Raw genomic sequence first — 17255 nt, 5'->3', positions numbered from 1 at the left:
AAGGTCACATGATAGTCGTCTCCATACCTACACACCTTGGACACAGTTGACTCCCTTAGGTTGGCGTCTAGGTCTCTGTTGCACTGTGCTAGAAGCTAGTCATTCAGAACAGGGGCCAGACAGGATCTGATGCGTGCTTCTTCTTTTTAGACGTTTAGCTTCCCTTGAAAGTTCGCTGTGAAGAAGCAAAGTTAAAATGTTAGCAGTTCTTGAACATGGCCAATGCTTGCACCCTCAGGCTTATTCCACAACTAATCTCATAGTAGTCACCACACATGTTCGCTCTTCCTTGTTCTTTTGTGTGCACTGTTCACTATGGTATCAGTATGACGTTGGAGGTTTCACATATTGCTTTTTTGCATCTAGGTTCTGTGCATCCCATGAATCCTATGTTTCTTTGTAGCAAAAATTCAATTGAAGTCTAGTGTTCTGTCCTGTGTGCTTCTTGCTGTTGTCCGATGTCTTTTTTGCACTAGTTAATAATGCCTGAAGTCTGCAATGAGCACCAAATACTCTAATTGTGCATAATCTGTGTTTGCTATTGTGTTTTATCTTGTTTGGCTGTTGGTGTAGACAATGTTGTACTCCCATGCAGGCTGTGGCGGAATAGGAAACAAGTCATGGCTGCATTGTTAGTATTCCTTCTATGCACTATTGCCTACTACATTGAAGGATCTCATCAAAAGGTAGGCAGTCCTTGTATAAGCTTTGCATTAATGTTGTTAAAACTGTGACAGAAATGGCCAATGCATTGCTTTTATTGCTCATCTTTCAATCATTCATGCTGAGAAAAGAGTGTTAGGCAAAGGCATGGAGAAAAATGTCATTGCATGAAAAAATTGTAGCCTGTTCATTACTGTACATTTTGGAAAAATTCTTGCCAGAAAATATTCCTTGGTCTGTGCCTTAGAATTACTGCTGAAAACCAAAGTTTAACTACACGAATTGTAAGCACTCTTGAGCTTTCCTGGCACTGAGTATTTTGTGTTTTCACTTTTTTTACCACACCTTTACTTTTTCTTTTTTTTTAATTGCAATGTTTCAGCTTTTTGGTGTGTCCAGGGAAGTGTCCAATATGTTGTACACTGGTCCTCTAGGTAGTTTTTCTGACCATGCATAGGGTCTGCATGTACTTTGTATTGCTGCAAGGGCTAACAAGTGCTTGGACTTGCAGGATGTGTTCTAGTAGTAGCCAACACATGGCTATCTAGGGAGCCACAACTGTTTACATAACTGTATAGTGTTTAATATTCCATAGTGAACGGTGAGCCGATGCAGGGTTGGGAAGTGAATGGTGAGCTGTGCAGGCTGTCGTGGTTTGGAACATGCGCAATCTATTGGTTTCTGTGTCAACTTGTTGATACCTGGTGATGTTCGTTGGACTGCGAAATGTTTGAGCCTGTATTGTAGTTGATAGCTGGCATTCAGGTGGATCGATTGCCAGTAATATTTGCAAGGCTAGGTCCGCCTGCAGCAAGCAACACCCTTCCTCCTCCTTTGGTGCAATATTGGTACAGCTTTAGGGGGGCTAATGGAAGTAAGCAGAGTGGCAAAAATGAAACTGGTGGAACTGTTGTATTTGACTTTCCACAATACATTTTGAGCACACTTAGTGGCGTGCTTGTCACTAGCAGCAGTCAAACATGAGGCTACCCCTATTTATGATGCAATTTTCTGCAGCAGTATAATAGGCAAGCAGGTTGGAACAGTGTAGTGACTCAGTTTTGTCTCAGACATGTTACTGACGTACCAATGGGCCAGATATATAACTAAAGAATGGAACATTGCTCACTTTTTTTTTTTTTTTTCTATTTAAGGCACTTTGTTCTGTCTTATTAGTCTGAAGTGTATATCGTTGTGTAAGAGGGGTGCAAAGTGTGTATCGTTTTGCTTTTTTTTATTGGAATGTGTGTAGGAAAGGTTGGCATCGTGGGTGATTATTTTTCTTCTTTTCTGTGCAGTACATACTGTTCGTAGAGAAGAAAATGCTCTGGTGTGCTTATTGGGTGGGCCTTGGAGTTCTGTCTTCTGTTGGCTTGGGGACAGGTCTACATACATTTCTGTTATACCTGGTAGGTCCACATTGTACCAAATATATTTTGTTTTGTCGGGGCAAAAAGTGATGAAATAATGACTGCTTTATTGACGAGGTTCATGCTTTGCCTTTGTGGATTTGGGGCTATGCAAGGATAAAATGTACAAGATTGTGTATCATAAAATTTCAAGCTTGGTCACGTTCATGTTGTGAGCGCTAGGTAACCAACTTGCATTTGCTCTTCTGCATCCTCCTCCTTGCTAAGTGCTTGCTGTCTTCATGTTAGTTTTTCTGACGCTTGTGCCATGCAGTGCACCATACCAACTTTGTTTACGAAGTTTTGAAGCCACTTTTAACATGTGAAAGAATATATCTTTAGGCTCTGTACTGGCATGAATGTAAAAATTTGGCCCGCAGGCCCAGAGTTTGGGAATGTGTAGCGGAGTGGCGGAGCAGTGTCGCTCTCTCTCCTGAACCTCAGTGTATAAGTGCCAGGCATGTTACAGCCATGTAGCAGAGCCTGGCAACAGATACTGTAACTTTTGGAGCAAGTTGCTTGGCAACTTTTGATGAAGGCTATACTCAACATGCTCATTTTTTAAGCTTCTGAATCCTAAGGCCAGGGACCATGGTACGTATTCATGCCATAACTAGCTATGAGGCAGACTGAAACACCTCCTCTGGCATTTGAATTTTCCAGTAACGTTGAGTGGCTATGTACACTAATCTTACTTTAGTTTTGTAGGTGGAATTTATGTGTGCTCATATCCCATTGCATCCACTTTATAGCTGTGTGACTTGTGAGCGTGCTTTTGTCTGGCAACTCTGATTTTGCCACATAATAGTCCCTGAGATTGCAAAACACAACGCTATAGCTGTATCCAGTTGCTCTGTCTTCCCATTTTGTTAGATCTTGTGGGGATCTAGTTTCCTTCCTGCGCCTCGTCACCCAGCTTACGTGTTGTGCTTAGCTTGATATCCGGGAACCGCCACCGTAATAGCAACATGGCGGACACGGCTAGCGCGCCGGAGCTTATTTCCAGCGCAAGCCGTGCGTCTCCCTTTCGTGATCGCGGCACCGTGCGAGCAAGTGTCTCTGGTGCCCTGATTGACTTCCCGAGTGGTGGCCCGCTGGTGCCCTCTCCACACGAGCTCTCTTGCACTTAGCACTTCGTGGCCTCGGCAGATGCTCACAGGCTTGCAATGAGGTGGTTACATGGGACCTTTGCTCCCATGACTCCCATGTTCGCATGCTTGGTGGACTGCTTCCTGGTTAGCCGTAGTGCAGCGGGCGTGCATACTCGATCGATCTTGCTGTGGGCCTTTGCCCGTAAGCACTGTGACTGTCACACTGTGCTGTATCTTGGGTGAATAAACCCTTGCTTGTTCGTGATCTGACACTGGAGCCTTCTCTGCGCTGTATCAGAGAGTCGATGAACCCTGCTATAGCGCCTTTGTGCGTTGCAGAGTGGAGGAGCATCGTGTCCTTTTCTGACCGTCGCTCGTAGGCTGAGCCTTGTGCAAACCCATCTCCATAAGCTGCCAGACCTTTTTGTGCACGTCTCTTATCATATTTAAGTAATAGTGGTTTGCATTGTACAACCTATTGTTCCTGTTCCCCAGGGCCCTTACATAGCTGGAGTAACATTAGCAGCTCATGAGTGTGGCACTGTGGATTTTCCTGAACCTCCTTACCCTGATGAGTAAGTACACAGCATGTCCATTGTGTCATGGCATTAACTACCATATTGTTGATATTGTTAGCTGCAGTAAGCCGTGCATAGTCCAAGTAGCAGTTGTAGTGAGTGTAGAAAATCCTTGTGCTCAGTCAGTATTTGATCTGTGCCAAAATAGTGCTGGGTTCCTGTAATGGCACTTTTAGATTTGGTCAGTAGGCAGTGCAAAGTATGAAATGATAGACTGAGCAGAATTGTGCATGGTAACAAATGTGCTTGTCTGTGAGCTGCCTTTTTGTAGCTTAAGTTGCAAAACCTCTGTCAGAAATGCAGGCTAATGTTGCTTTGCGCAAGTCCTATTTTGATGGCTCATTGCTACATGGTAAAACAAAGTTTCACACATAATTGAGAGCAATAGGGATTGGATGCTACAAAAAGTTCTACAGAAGCACATGGAACAGTTATTAGCATTTGTAAATTACAGCTTTTCTTATTGTGAAAAACATATTAAGTGGCATTTGCACAAACAGCTTGGGCAAAAATATCCTTGCACACCGGAGCCGTTGTCTAATTAGCTGCAGGGCAAAATGCGGTGATAGTGACTGCTTAAATCGCTGATCTCTACTATGTTTTGCTGGTTGCTGCTCGCTGAGCCAGGTGCAGGTGAAGCCAGCAGAAGTGCAGTGCCATGCGGCGGGTTGTCCCAGAAGCAGTGTTTATACTGCACTTACTAGTACATGCAGTCAGATAGTATTGTGGATGTACCAATTTTTCTTCGTAGTTTTCCGTGTTTTAGGTTGTGTTCTTGTCTATACGTGTCCGGTAAGAACTTTTACGATGATGTGAACCCGTAAGTGATAGTTCTTTTCCTTACATAGTGTTTTCTCAATCACCAACGCTGTCGGCGCTGCGATGAAAAATTCTGGACGTCTTCTCAAAAGACTTCTTCGGCTTGCTACAGTAGTTTACGGCACAACAAGCAGCTATTTTAGGTGAAGCAATTAACAAATGCTAGACTCCCGTGCACGCAAATTGCTGCTGCAAAGTCGTGAAGTGCCAACATCTGGGACAAGGCTGGCTTCAGTCGAGGGCGCTCGATGCGCCATCCGGCCCTCTATAGTGGAGATCAGTGGCTTAAATTGTGCGTTGGAAGTGCAGTACACTTATTTTGATGACTGAAACAAACACTGCTTGAATACAATATTTACTCGTATAAGGCCCTCACTTTCTCTCCGTTTATTTTACAGGGTGTGCGTTTTACTCTAGGCATGTTTGTGACTACTCATTGAAGCCTTGAACTGTCTGTGCTCAGACTACAATGAAGCATTACGCAACCACTGGCGAACGACTATGAATATGTATTCAGTTGTTCTCATTGCTTCTGCTGCCCTTAACATTTGAAGAGTACACCTCATCGGCGCTGTTACAAAGCTGATCATGTCATCCATTAATGTTTGAGATTCCCGTTGCCTTGAAGGCTCTTGACGATGTTATCAAATGAAACTGCATGCCAGGCATTCAAAATTTAGCTGCATCATGCTTCTGGCTGCATGTGCACAAACCTGACTGACAACATGCCTCAGCACAGCCAACACATTCGAAGCACACACAATCTATGCCTCCAGCCAGTTTATGCTAGATGGGCTTGATAGGGATTTGGTGGGATGCGGCAACGAGGACGATGCCATTGTTGGAATGTGAGTAACTGGTGCCATCCACTAGTGGCTTGCAGAAAAACCAGCATATGTGCGTGGCCTCCGAGATTGCACAGGTGCACCACTGCGATCTCCGAGGCTATGCAGGCATGTCATGTTTGTGACACTCGGTGATGCTTCCTTTCCTAAGTTTTGGCACTCCAAAATTGGCTGCGGGACTTGCATGAGTAAATACACAATACTTGTGCAAAAATGCCAATCTCTTAGTTTTTTGCTGTTCTTGTTTACTCTTGTAACTGCTGTAATTAAAATCGTGTAGTTTGAGGAATTTGGATTGAGCTACGCACGCTCATACAAGGCACTCACTTTCGAGTGAATTCTGCAGCATGTGTCTCAAAACTTTCCCATGCAACAGCCTTCAAGTGATACTACTGCCTAGTGACACCTGCTCAAAGTGGTACTTAATTTGCCCATGTGGTTGGGGCACTATGAATGACTGAATTTCATATATCAGCATTAATGCGTATGAGGAGTGAACATGGCTATTTGTGCTTGCAGGATAATCTGCCCTGAGGAGTCTAGTCCTGGTGCCCATGTAGGCATCTTGAAAGTGATGAGCAAAGTGAGACTAGAAGCATTTATGTGGGTGAGTGAAATGCATGCATTATTTATCTTCTTGTTGAATTGCATTTGTTGATTCTTATTTAATGCTGGGTTACCCGTATAGTTTCGTGATCTGTAAGTGTTGTGTACGTGTCTGTTCAATTTGTCATCCTGGACTATTCAGGACTGCGTGAGACATTGTGTACACCAGTGCTCATTAGCTGCAAGCGTAGCACTTTGGGCATCCCTGGGCACCCCAGGATGACAAATCAAAGGCACCTTATACGGTGACATGTGTTCTTCTCTTAAAAACTGTAACAAATTATCTTGTGCTTACTGCTGCTTTGTCTCGGCTCATGTTTCACAGTGAGATCACATTTTACGGTTAGGATTGTTAAATGCTATAAAACTTCTGCTAGCCTTGTTTGCCAAGAAGAGGAATGTGAAGCTGCTCTCATCTGTGCTTCTTGTAATGAGTGATGTCCAAAACATGGTGGGTATGACATTTCCTTGTCACTTCAAGCTTCTGCAGCATGGCTGACCGTGGCGTTCAAAATTAGTTTTTATGAACTCCTTAACAGCCGATGACGAGATAACTCTCTATCGCAGTGAGCCTCCTCTAGTACAAATGACGAGTTAACTCTACATGAATTTTTGGCAATTTCGGCACATGCGGACGCGTTTCGTTTCTTGAATGCGCAATGAATTTCGCCATTTTTCTTTCTTTTTTTGCACTTATAAAAAAAATTATTAATTTGTCACGCCAGTTAAGGGGCTAATCACTGGGAGGGGTGATGTGGACACCAAGAAACGTGCAGGTAGGGGCAACTTCACTATATTTTCTTGACAAATTGGGCAAGGAATGGTGCAAAGTGCATTGAATTATCCGGACCATGAAACATGTTCTTGCTGTGCAATTTGAGCAAATCGTAAGCGTGCAAAAGCTTTTAAAAATATTTTGAATGAAAGAATGCAGGTCATTGCATTTGAAGTCCTTTGCCCTTGAGTAAAGCTCAATTTCGCACTCGGAACCAGTTCTGTAGGTTAGTCGTGTTGGAAAAAAGTTAGGTGTGCAGACAGGCACAATAAGAGAAAAACGGAAAATGCAGACGGCGTTTGTGTTGTCCGTTTCTTTCTTATGTCCGTGTCTACACACTTTTTTCTAACATGAATTCTTACCAACTAGCCCAACTTTCTGTTGTTCTAGTTTTAAAGGAATTCAGTTGAACCTGATTTACTTCATACTATCTCTGAACTAAGCTGTTTGCTGTGTGATGGTGTGTAGCAATTCGTAGTAGTGTTTACAAACCTTCAAAATGACAACACTTTTCAGTTTTGTTAAAGGGGTCCTAAACCACCCCTCGGGCTTGGTGAAAAAACACATTCCGCGGATAGCATACGCTGCTGCGAACATCTCAGCCAGATTTTGCAGTCTTGCATGGTGCGTGGAGCTTGCAAGCAGAGCGCAGTCACCGTTTTCTCCGACGCTAGTTTTTCAACAGAAGCCTGCTCCTCAATTTTTTTGGGTGGTTTATTTCGTAATATGGCAGATTCCCGTACACAGCTGCTATTGGCCGATAGCTGATCTCAATCAAGAAGGGTGTTTGGATTAGTGTGCCTTCAACCTATTGTTCCTTCCTACATACTTCTGGAAGAAGCTGACTATTGTCTGCTCATGCTTGGCCGCAGCCGCCTGTGTAGGAATTAAACTTTGGCCACCCTGCTTATCGGTGTTGTAGCTGTCTGGTCTCGCTAATTCCAAATAGTTTTGAACTCTCAGTTAGCCTCAAACCACATGAAACTTAAGGTAAGATGACATGCACGAATGCCAGCACTTTCTCACTCCTGGCCACTCCTAGCTAGACGCCTTAGTAGACTTTGCCTTGTATTAAGCTGATAGCGCTCCAAAATGCGCTAGTTGGATGTGGCTACTGTCTATTGGTCAAGCTGGTGAAGGACAAAGCCGGCCCGCACCACGTAGCACGACCAGACTGGAGCATGTGAGCGCGAGCACGCTCAAGCCATGTTGTACTCAAAACAAACGCTACGCATATGCACTACAGTTCCATGTAGCTGCTCTCTGCAACGTAGCGCAGATAATGTGGCTGCTGCAGGGCGCCTTGTTGAGCCTGCTGACTGAGCATACTGTGGCTCGGTGAGGACAACCGCGTTTGACGGTTTGGCTTGTCGTAGATGCTAACATTGGAAGTAGTGGCATTGTGGGCACGCTTCGCCCCACTCCATCATAGCCTTCGCAATGCAAGTCATCGAAGAAAGAGTGGGAGCACCACGTTTGGCCTGGATCAGCAGCTTTTCAGGCAAGGCAATTTGGCGGGAAGTTCTGATGTGTGCACTTGGTGAGAATTGTTGCAGCACAAGATGCCGACCTGTGCTGAGCCAGTAGGGCTTGAGCGACCCCAGACGTGCTTTGTCATTTTCCTATTTCGTAGTGCTTTAGGACGACAACAGGAAACTGAAATGAAATCAGGCTGAAACATGATGCTGCCACAGCAAAATGGGATACTCGCTTCGCACCGCCTGCAGCAAGGAACGGTGGCACGTTTGGGTTATCACATAATAAACGTCTGTGGTATGTTTCCAATGGCACTACACCACACACTGTGAAACGCATAGGTGAAGATGCTTATCACAGCAGGGTTGTGGCAATGGCTGTGAACGCGACTTGCGATGACCTCTGAGAAGATTTGCTGGCACCGTAAGAGAATACTGAGTGAGCACAAGCGTTCTGACATGACATGGACAGACGTGTAATGTGAGGAAGCTGCCGTGGTGAGCGCCTACTACTCCCAATCATGCATGCCTTGCACCTTTTCTTGTTCAAATGGGATCTAGTGGCCAGAAAACGTATCATATGAATGCAGTTTTACTATGTACCGAACGTTGGTGCTGAAAGATTGTGTTATGCGGGAACATATTAACCTGTAAAAAAGAAGCATAACTGTATTGGGTTGTTCTTTGCATTCTCTATTGTGAATGTTGGTGCCGGGAAATTGTACAAACAGGCCTTGCAGGGACACAGAAGTGCTGTAAGCACAGATAAAACATGCAGAACCTGAAGAAACAGAAGGGAAGCATGAGTTGGAAAATAACACAACACATTCACGAAACCAACCAACCAAACAAACCAGAATATTCAACCTTGTTCACATGCCCCTCTCAGAAAATATCAAACCTCCCTGGTCCCAATCTCATCCAAGTAAGCTGGTTCATAAGTCTTTAGTGTGTTGTGGGGTTTTCACCCGTGCTCTTGGGACAAAGGAACAACAGAGTAGTGCAAACAATTACAAGCCTTTATTGCACCTTTCATAGACTAATGCTTGCTAGTTGAGTTTCTATCCGCAAAACATGCCGATGGGCGTGCAACAAATTGCGGAAGTCCGACTCATCACGACCAGATAGCGAACGAATATGTTCGCCCCATGCTGGACACTAACACCTAGTCGTTCACGCATACGGTCACGCTAATGGTGGCGTGTTCGAATGATCGTGTTCATCCATTCTTGTGTAGGCCTCGTGAGACGGTCTTGCAGAAGCATGGATCAGCGCACGCGCAATGCATCCATGTTGCTTGCCGACCTGTAGCCAAAAAGGAAGAGCCTACTCCCTGTCACACCTGACCAATCCTGCCGTTATGTGGCGCTAGCAGCGCCACACTCGCACCATCTTCTGTAATATGCTGCAGACAGACCGACCGCCGCCGGCACAAAGCTATGCAGAGAAGCCAGATTATAGGAGACGCGAGACATGCTGGGAAAACAACATAAAAGGGAATGCATGAGAGTTGCGTATCCCCACATCCCCCTACCTTAAATCACTAAATATTCCGGTGAAACATGTCTAGCATTAATGCCTGCTTTCCGAACAAGAGGTAGTACATGTAGCAGTGGCTGCGCCGACGAAATCTCCACGTGCTGTCCATAACATGCGAGCCGACATTGACCTTGGGGTACGCTGCTGGTCACAGCAGCATGCTCTGCAGACTTCACGGCACGATTCCAGGTCAGGACTCCGGAAACGGTGATGCAGTAGTCGGCATGAGCAAGCATTGCTCGCACCGACGCGCCCTGCTGGCGAGCGCCGCAGTAGCTGTTGGTGTCTGCGGGCTCTTTTCTCTGCCGCCGAGGGTTGGGAGCTGGATACAGGCTGCCGCTGAAGTCACTGCGCCGAACTGGCCTCAGCATCTCCATTGCCTGGGGTGGCTCGACCGTAGTCCAGGGCAGCAGCGCAAACGATGTGCAGGTGACAGCAAACCTTCGGTGACTCCATTCACGCACAGTGTCGGAGTGCCCTGTGCCAGGCCTCAATACCAGTCAGCCCATGGCAGCACCCGTGGCCCGCAGCCACCCAGCTCTCAGAGCTGCGACTTCATCCGAGTTAAAGACATAGAAAGAACTACTTACATGAAGAAATTCAGACCACCCACGAGGCTTCCGTACTCGCTCGCTTCAGGCTTGCCAATGCACTGTGGACGCTAAGCCTTGCTCTCCCAGCATGTAGACCACATGGCTCTTTATCGACGAATGTCAGTAAAAAAAATAAAAAACGCTTGCAAAAAAGCTTATAGCACGTCGAAAAGTTCAAACACACTACAGCAACCGTCACCTCGCTCAAGAAAGCACGCCACTGACGCTAGCGATCAAAATCCACACTACACCTACACTTTGGTTGTTTCGAACGATGCAAAACGGCCAAAGCCATCGTTGAATGCTCCAAGAGGTCCATGTTGGGCAGCCAGATGTGAGGATCTCATCTGTGCTGTTGGGAAAAAGGAACGACAACACGGTAGTGCAAACATTCACAAGGGCATTTATTGCACCTTTCATGGACAAATGCATGCTAGCCGAGTTGCTATGTACAAAACATGTCGATGGGCGTGCGACTAATCGTGGAAGTCCAACTCACTGCGAACGGATAGCGAGCCAATCTGTTCACCCCATGTTAGACATGCCTAGCACGTTCGAACGATCGTGTTCGTTCATTCCATTGTATGCCTCGCGAGACGGTCTCGCAGAAGCATGGCTCAGTGCACGCACGGAACGTCTGCGCCGCTTGCCAACCCAGAGTCTGGCGTTACAGAGCCTGTAACGCCAGACCGACCCCACCGTTAGATGACGCTAGCAGTGCCACATTTGTGCCATCTCTCGTAATGCGCTGCAGCCAGACCTACCGCTGCTGGCACTAAGTATTCGAAGAAGCCAGATTACAGGGGACGCTAGACATGCAGGAAAAACAACACATAAGGGCACGTGTGAGTTGCGCATCCCCACAGTGTTTAAATATTCATTCAAACTTTCGTTAAACACATTTTCTAACTGCCTTCTGATACTTATTCTCTTGAAAAGTGCTTTAGAGAGAAATAAAGTGTTTCAATGTGAAAATGTGAACTACTACTTGCAGGGTGCAGGCACTGCTTTGGGAGAACTGCCACCATATTTTATGGCAAGAGCCGGTGAGTTTCTGTAGATTGTGTAAGGACTGCAGTATCCTGCTGTATCATGCCTACATCAATAGCTAAGACTGACGCCAAACAATGGCTTTATTTTTAAGCGAGGTTATCTGGCAACGAGGACCTTGAAGATCTTGAGGAGTTAGAGGAACTCATAGAGAAAGAGAAGACTAAAGACTTGGTAAGCATTCACTGTTGCATTCTTTTTTTCATTGCCTCAACTCCACCGGTGATTAGCCCTAACTTTGAGCATGCAATTTCAGTCTATCCTGGACAAGGCAAAGCTGGCTGTGGAAAAATTAGTGGAAAGAGTTGGCTTCCTTGGTATCCTTGCCTGTGCCTCGGTATGTCCATTGCTTTGTATTATACTCTCGTGCAATTGTGTGTGTGTGTGTGTGTGTGTGTGTGTGTGTGTGTGTGTGTGTGTGTGTGTGTGTGTGTGTGTGTGTGTGTGTGTGTGTGTGTGTGTGTGTGTGTGTGTGTGTGTGTGTACGTGAGCGTGTGTGCCACGCCACTCTCCTTGCAGCTGGGTAGCAACTGCATGCTTGCTTTGAGGATATCTGCGTCGGATTTTGTCAGACGTGAGAACACTCCACAAAATTAATCAGCTTGTGCATGCTACAGAGATTCTTTGCAAGAATTGATATATATATGTGGTCCCATGCATGCCTATCTGCACTACAGTGAGAGGTGGCACGCGCTGTTTAATTTCGTTGGTGCTCTTGACTAGAATGAACAAGTGAAAGAATCCTCAGTAAAGTTCAGCTAAATGTTTTGCTGTAACCTTGGTATAAACTCACCTGCTGCTTCTGGAGTGAATGCAGCGGTGCAGACATGATTTTCATTCACTGGCAAGTTGCTGCGTGCATTTACATAGTCCATGACTAATTGAGCTTGTCATTTGTGCTTGTAACAGCCACTTGTGTGTCATGGAAGCGGCCCCTAGATGCCCAGGAGTGGCCCTGAGATACGCTTTTTTTCCTTGTAACCTTGTTGTACTGCAGATACCCAATCCACTGTTTGATCTGGCTGGCATCACTTGTGGACACTTCCTGGTTCCCTTCTGGACCTTCTTTGGGGCCACCCTCATTGGCAAGGCCATCATCAAAATGCACATCCAGAAGCTCTTTGTCATCATTGCCTTCAATGAGAACCATGTTGAACTCTTGCTCAAAATGCTCAGGTTGACTTTTAACTTACCTCCTGTGGTGTATGTGCTATGCATTGTGCATCTGTCTGTCAATGAGGAACCTTTGCTATAGGACACTTTGTTCTTCTTCAATACCTTCATGAAGACTTGTTAGATCATGAGGGTTATACTAACAAGAGAATAACGAGCTGTGAGTGTAACGTATAGCCGACGTCTTCTTGAAATTGCAGTAGAACTTTGTTGATACGATCCCATGTCGAATGTCTTCCCAGCGCCAGTGTTCATGAACCAAAACACAAAAAGTGACCCAATATGTTCCCTGAAAGCACGAACTTTCAAGACCAACGTTTAGCACATCGGCAAACTTTGAACGTATCATACATTTTCCTGCCACTAGATTCCACGTGAACAATAAAAGGCGCAAAGCACGTATGATAGAGAGCAGTGTGTGCCCATGGGCCCACGACAGCTTCCACGTAAGTACTGCCATGGTTGCTGCATAAAAGAAAGGTGCGGCCTGTCGTGTACATCGCAAACGCTGTCCTCCGCTGTGGCGCCACCAGCCGGGACTGTCTGACCGGGATCGGCATAGAAAATGCGTCGGCAACGTGGAACGCTGTCGCCTGATGCATCCTATCCCTCGCAACTAGCGCCGTTTGGCCCAGCCAAGCAGTTGAGAATGCCGCTACGGTTGTCACGTTCGATCCCACTGCAGCCCCCTGATGTGGCAGGCCACACCTTTTTTTTTATCCATCAGCCGTGGCACTGCACAAACGTATTACTTCCGTGCGGTGCAGCACATGTGCTGTAGTGTTGTTAAAAGCGTACTGCACACTTTGAATAGGCAATAATCCAAATACACTGCTGTTCCATGCTGCAGGCAGTGTGAAGTGAGCATCAATTTCCCTCTGGCGGCATTGTTTTCCAGCACTGCGCACCAGCTCAGTTTCATTTGTTTCCCGTTGCCATCTTAAAACAGTATGCTATGGGAAAATGTAAAACAGTATGCAATAGGAAAATGACGTCTCTGGCTGCTCGAGCCCCATCAGATTGACGCACATTGGCATCTGGTGTTGCAACGATTCTCGCCGAGTGGGCATGTCAAAACATTCCGCCAATATGTCCTGCTCGAACAGGATACCGACCCAGGCCGAATTCAAGGAGCGTTAACGTAAGCTTGTTGGTTGAGACTAAAACCGACAATGTGCGTCTTGGGTCATTGAGGCCGCACCAGCTCGGCACACGTTGGCATCTTTCTGTCCACTTGCTTCCTTCCTTACTCTTTTCTTGCTGGAAATTCTTATAACGCATTTATCAGGTTATACATTTTCCTGGTAAATACATTATTTCTCACGTTGCTTTGTTTCAAAATGTATGAACAAGGTTCTACTGTATATGATGTGATCTAATGATATATGTTCTACCACAGGCAAGGAAGGACATAAAGAAGTGGACGACAGGGACAAATATACAAGTTACTATTGTCTTTTCACTTCAGTCAATTGTTGCTGCCTACCTTATACTCGCGCCACACAGGCACCGAAAATGACATTAACTTGCTAATGCCTTAAATTTTAATGCCATTTGTGTGATACCACATGGACAAGCCTAATGCCATTTGCCTTGTCATTTGTTATCTAATCTGGTCACCAGAATTATTCCGACTGAGAAATGCATACCCTCGACTCCATAGCTTATGCAGTGCAATGTGATTGAAGTATGTTAAACAATTTCTACCATAAAAAATTGTTCATAACTTTCAACTACAACGCTCCTGCAAGAAGTTGTACTTGGTGAACCTACTCAGGTCAGCATTGGAACGACTTCGAGGAGGCCAAGCTCCATTTTGATTTTGTGCTTTGGGTTTCACTTGGGTTGACCAAAGCTAATGGCACTATAGTATGCTTGCTTTTATGATTTGCTATTCGTGATGGCGCAAAGTGAACATGTAAATGCACATTTATTTTTATTTATTACCTTAAAATTGCTCACTTCAGAAGATGCTGCTATCGATATCACCCCATCAAATGTCATTAACTTTGGATGTGTAGCAGCCCTGCCAGAAAAAATGTCATTAGTGAACTTTCAGCACTGACGAACAAATGTCATTCTCTGTGCCCATGTGGCATGATTATTAGCTTCGCTGCAGCAGTGCTTGTGGTGCTTCCAACCTCTGGACGTCTAGAATATGACTTTGCATTTGTTCATAATGAGTGCAGTGGGCTTTCCTCTATGCAGTCAAACCTTGTCATAACAAACTTGTATCCAACACGACTTCATTATATTCTATATTTCTTATAAGCATATATTTGCTGCATATCAATATCGGCAAGAAACATTTTAGATTTACTTTGTTATATCTGTGTTCGTTATATCGAGGTTTGATGAACCAGTCGTACACTATGTGGTTGATATAATCTTAACAGATTATGCATGTGTGAATGCATTCCGCCACTCATAAAATTTTCTGAAATGAGAAAGAGAAAATATTGTAGACATAGCGCCGTAGCTTCTGAGCCAGCCAACTAGCCAGCCAAGAGCCGTGAGGACTGACAAGGCAGGGAAGCAAGATGAGGTTGGGCACCTCTCCTAAACATGCACTGCTTGGCTACCGAGCTGTCCTTGAGCAAGCACAGGTGTGTGCCTGCGATGGTGTGATTGCCATGTGGACGGCAACATTAGCTGCAGCTTCTTCGTGAGGTCTGTTGGTGGACACATTTATGCTGCCACATTTAGGCTGTTGACATTGCCAGATGTTCTGCATATTGTAGTAAGGGTGTTCATTTTGGAAGTGTCTGCATGGCACTTAACCAAGACCCACCTAAGTGGGTCAGTCTCGGTTGAAAACCAAGCGAGCGAAGGCACAAGGTCCACCAACATCTTTGTCCTTCACTGTGTATAGCGTCTTGGCACTGATGTTCTCCTGTAAAATATACTGTAATGGTACTCTATTCTAACAGACTTCTTTCAGGAACAATTCACTAAAGTATGACGCGCACATTACATTGGGTATGAAACCAAAACTGCACTGGGTGGTTTTCAGATCCCCTCTACCATGGTGTAAGAAGAACAGGTGCTCCAATGACGCGGGGGTCGCTGGTGTGAAACGCGTGTCACTATTGGTGGTGTTTCACGTCTGCGCCGCTGCACGACAGCACATGTTAGGAGGCTGAAAAAGCAGGAAATTTGAATGTGTAAGCAATTGTAACTGTGCTATAAGTGCGTTGAAAGAAATTAAAACAATTTCTTTTTTTTAAGTGTTCCTGCCCTTCACTATAATCATTAATATCCCTAAGACTCTGTAACAGATGATAATGACTCCAACAGTTCAGTTGCGCTGCGTGCTCTAGCAGACTGCATTTGTTGATCCTTCGAAGTGGTCACTGACAAGCGCTGTGGGCAAATGACAGGCTATTAGTTTACCAATGTTCGCTTCACAATTGAGGAATCTATCGTCGTTCTTGGTAAGCACTTAAAAATTCAGATGTCTGAATCGCAAGAGAGGGAAGGGAGGTCCGCGTTTTGAGCTGCAACATTGCCTGGTGAAGACTGATCGTAGGCAGGAAGTGATTCGCACGAAACTGCAACAGCAGGTCTTACATGTGCAAAGACAGTTTCCATGTTCAGTGAAAAGAGTCTATTGCATGGTTCGTGGGATGCTTTGTAACATGGACACCAAGTGCTGCAACCAGGAGTGTATTGGTGTGGGAAGCACTTTGACCCGGCGTAGATCACAAGTTCGTGGACAGCGGCACACAATAAAATTTAGAAGGGTCTGAACTTGAGCTTGTTGGTAAGGCTTCATTATGCTGAAACAGCACGAAAAAAATGAGACAAGAAAGAGGGTGGGACAGGCACTTTCCGGTTGGTCTTTCTTGTCTAAATTTTTTTTTGTGTGTGTGCTGTTTAAACACCCCATAATGAAGCAGTGGACAATAAATTTGTAACCGTCAGCACGTCCGAAAGAGCCAATTTGAGAAATATGGCTAAGCTAAGATGCACATTAAAGAAGCCTAGGTGGGCATAAATAATGCCGGAGTCACCCTCTATGGTGTACTTCTTCATCAGTGTGGTATTCGTAACCAAAACCCTGAATTAATTTTTTCGGCATTTAGAATAATTCATTCAAGAGTATGCACGTTGATACCATGGATTGCACAGCAGCATGGTTTTTAAGGAATTAGCTGTCTCTCAATTCGTGGCTTCTAGAATTTGGACCTTCTGCATACAATCTGTATGTGAAACACGCTTTATTTGAGTATAAACAGCGAAATATATGACAATTAACTTACTTTAGTACGTGAAGGCACTTCTATTTACTCAGAATAATCCTATGCCGCACTTCTCGAAACCCTACTTCGTGTGAAATGAGAACGGAAACACCAGGTATTGTGACAAATAGTAGCGATGGCTTGTTGAAGCAGAAGTGACGAAAGTAAATTAGGTTACTAGTGGATTCAGCAAAAGACAGAACGGTGACTGCCGCATTGAGAGAGATGCCATACGCTTTTGTTTAGAAAGGGGAAAAAAGCACCTCAGCAATTATAAATCACATTTTAAGATTTTGTAACACAAAGACAGTGACTTAAGGTTTGTCGCTCTAAAAAAAGGCACTATAAAAAACACAGGCTGCAAAGCATGCTCCCAGCGCGGTCGCCAGGGAATGTCT

At 45.1% G+C, this 17255-nt stretch overlaps 1 protein-coding gene across 5 annotated transcripts in view; it reads left to right on the top strand.

Annotated features, from left to right (window-relative positions):
• Tango5 (Transport and Golgi organization 5) overlaps window positions 1–17255 on the top strand; it is a 39487-nt gene that overhangs the window by 17098 nt on the left and 5134 nt on the right. For all 5 annotated transcript variants that reach the window (XM_075684512.1, XM_075684514.1, XM_075684515.1 and 2 more), the window contains exons 3-10: window positions 596–686; window positions 1962–2072; window positions 3659–3738; window positions 5925–6012; window positions 11388–11439; window positions 11538–11617; window positions 11700–11780; window positions 12441–12619. In XM_075684512.1, coding sequence (XP_075540627.1) covers window positions 596–686; window positions 1962–2072; window positions 3659–3738; window positions 5925–6012; window positions 11388–11439; window positions 11538–11617; window positions 11700–11780; window positions 12441–12619 — 762 coding nt within the window. The remainder of the gene's footprint in view (window positions 1–595; window positions 687–1961; window positions 2073–3658; window positions 3739–5924; window positions 6013–11387; window positions 11440–11537; window positions 11618–11699; window positions 11781–12440; window positions 12620–17255) is intronic.

The sequence above is a fragment of the Dermacentor variabilis genome, chromosome 3 (assembly GCF_050947875.1).
Source record: "Dermacentor variabilis isolate Ectoservices chromosome 3, ASM5094787v1, whole genome shotgun sequence".
Classification (NCBI taxonomy): domain Eukaryota; kingdom Metazoa; phylum Arthropoda; class Arachnida; order Ixodida; family Ixodidae; genus Dermacentor; species Dermacentor variabilis.
Note: the sequence above shows the minus strand (reverse complement) of the source record. Positions and strands in the feature narration are given on the sequence as shown.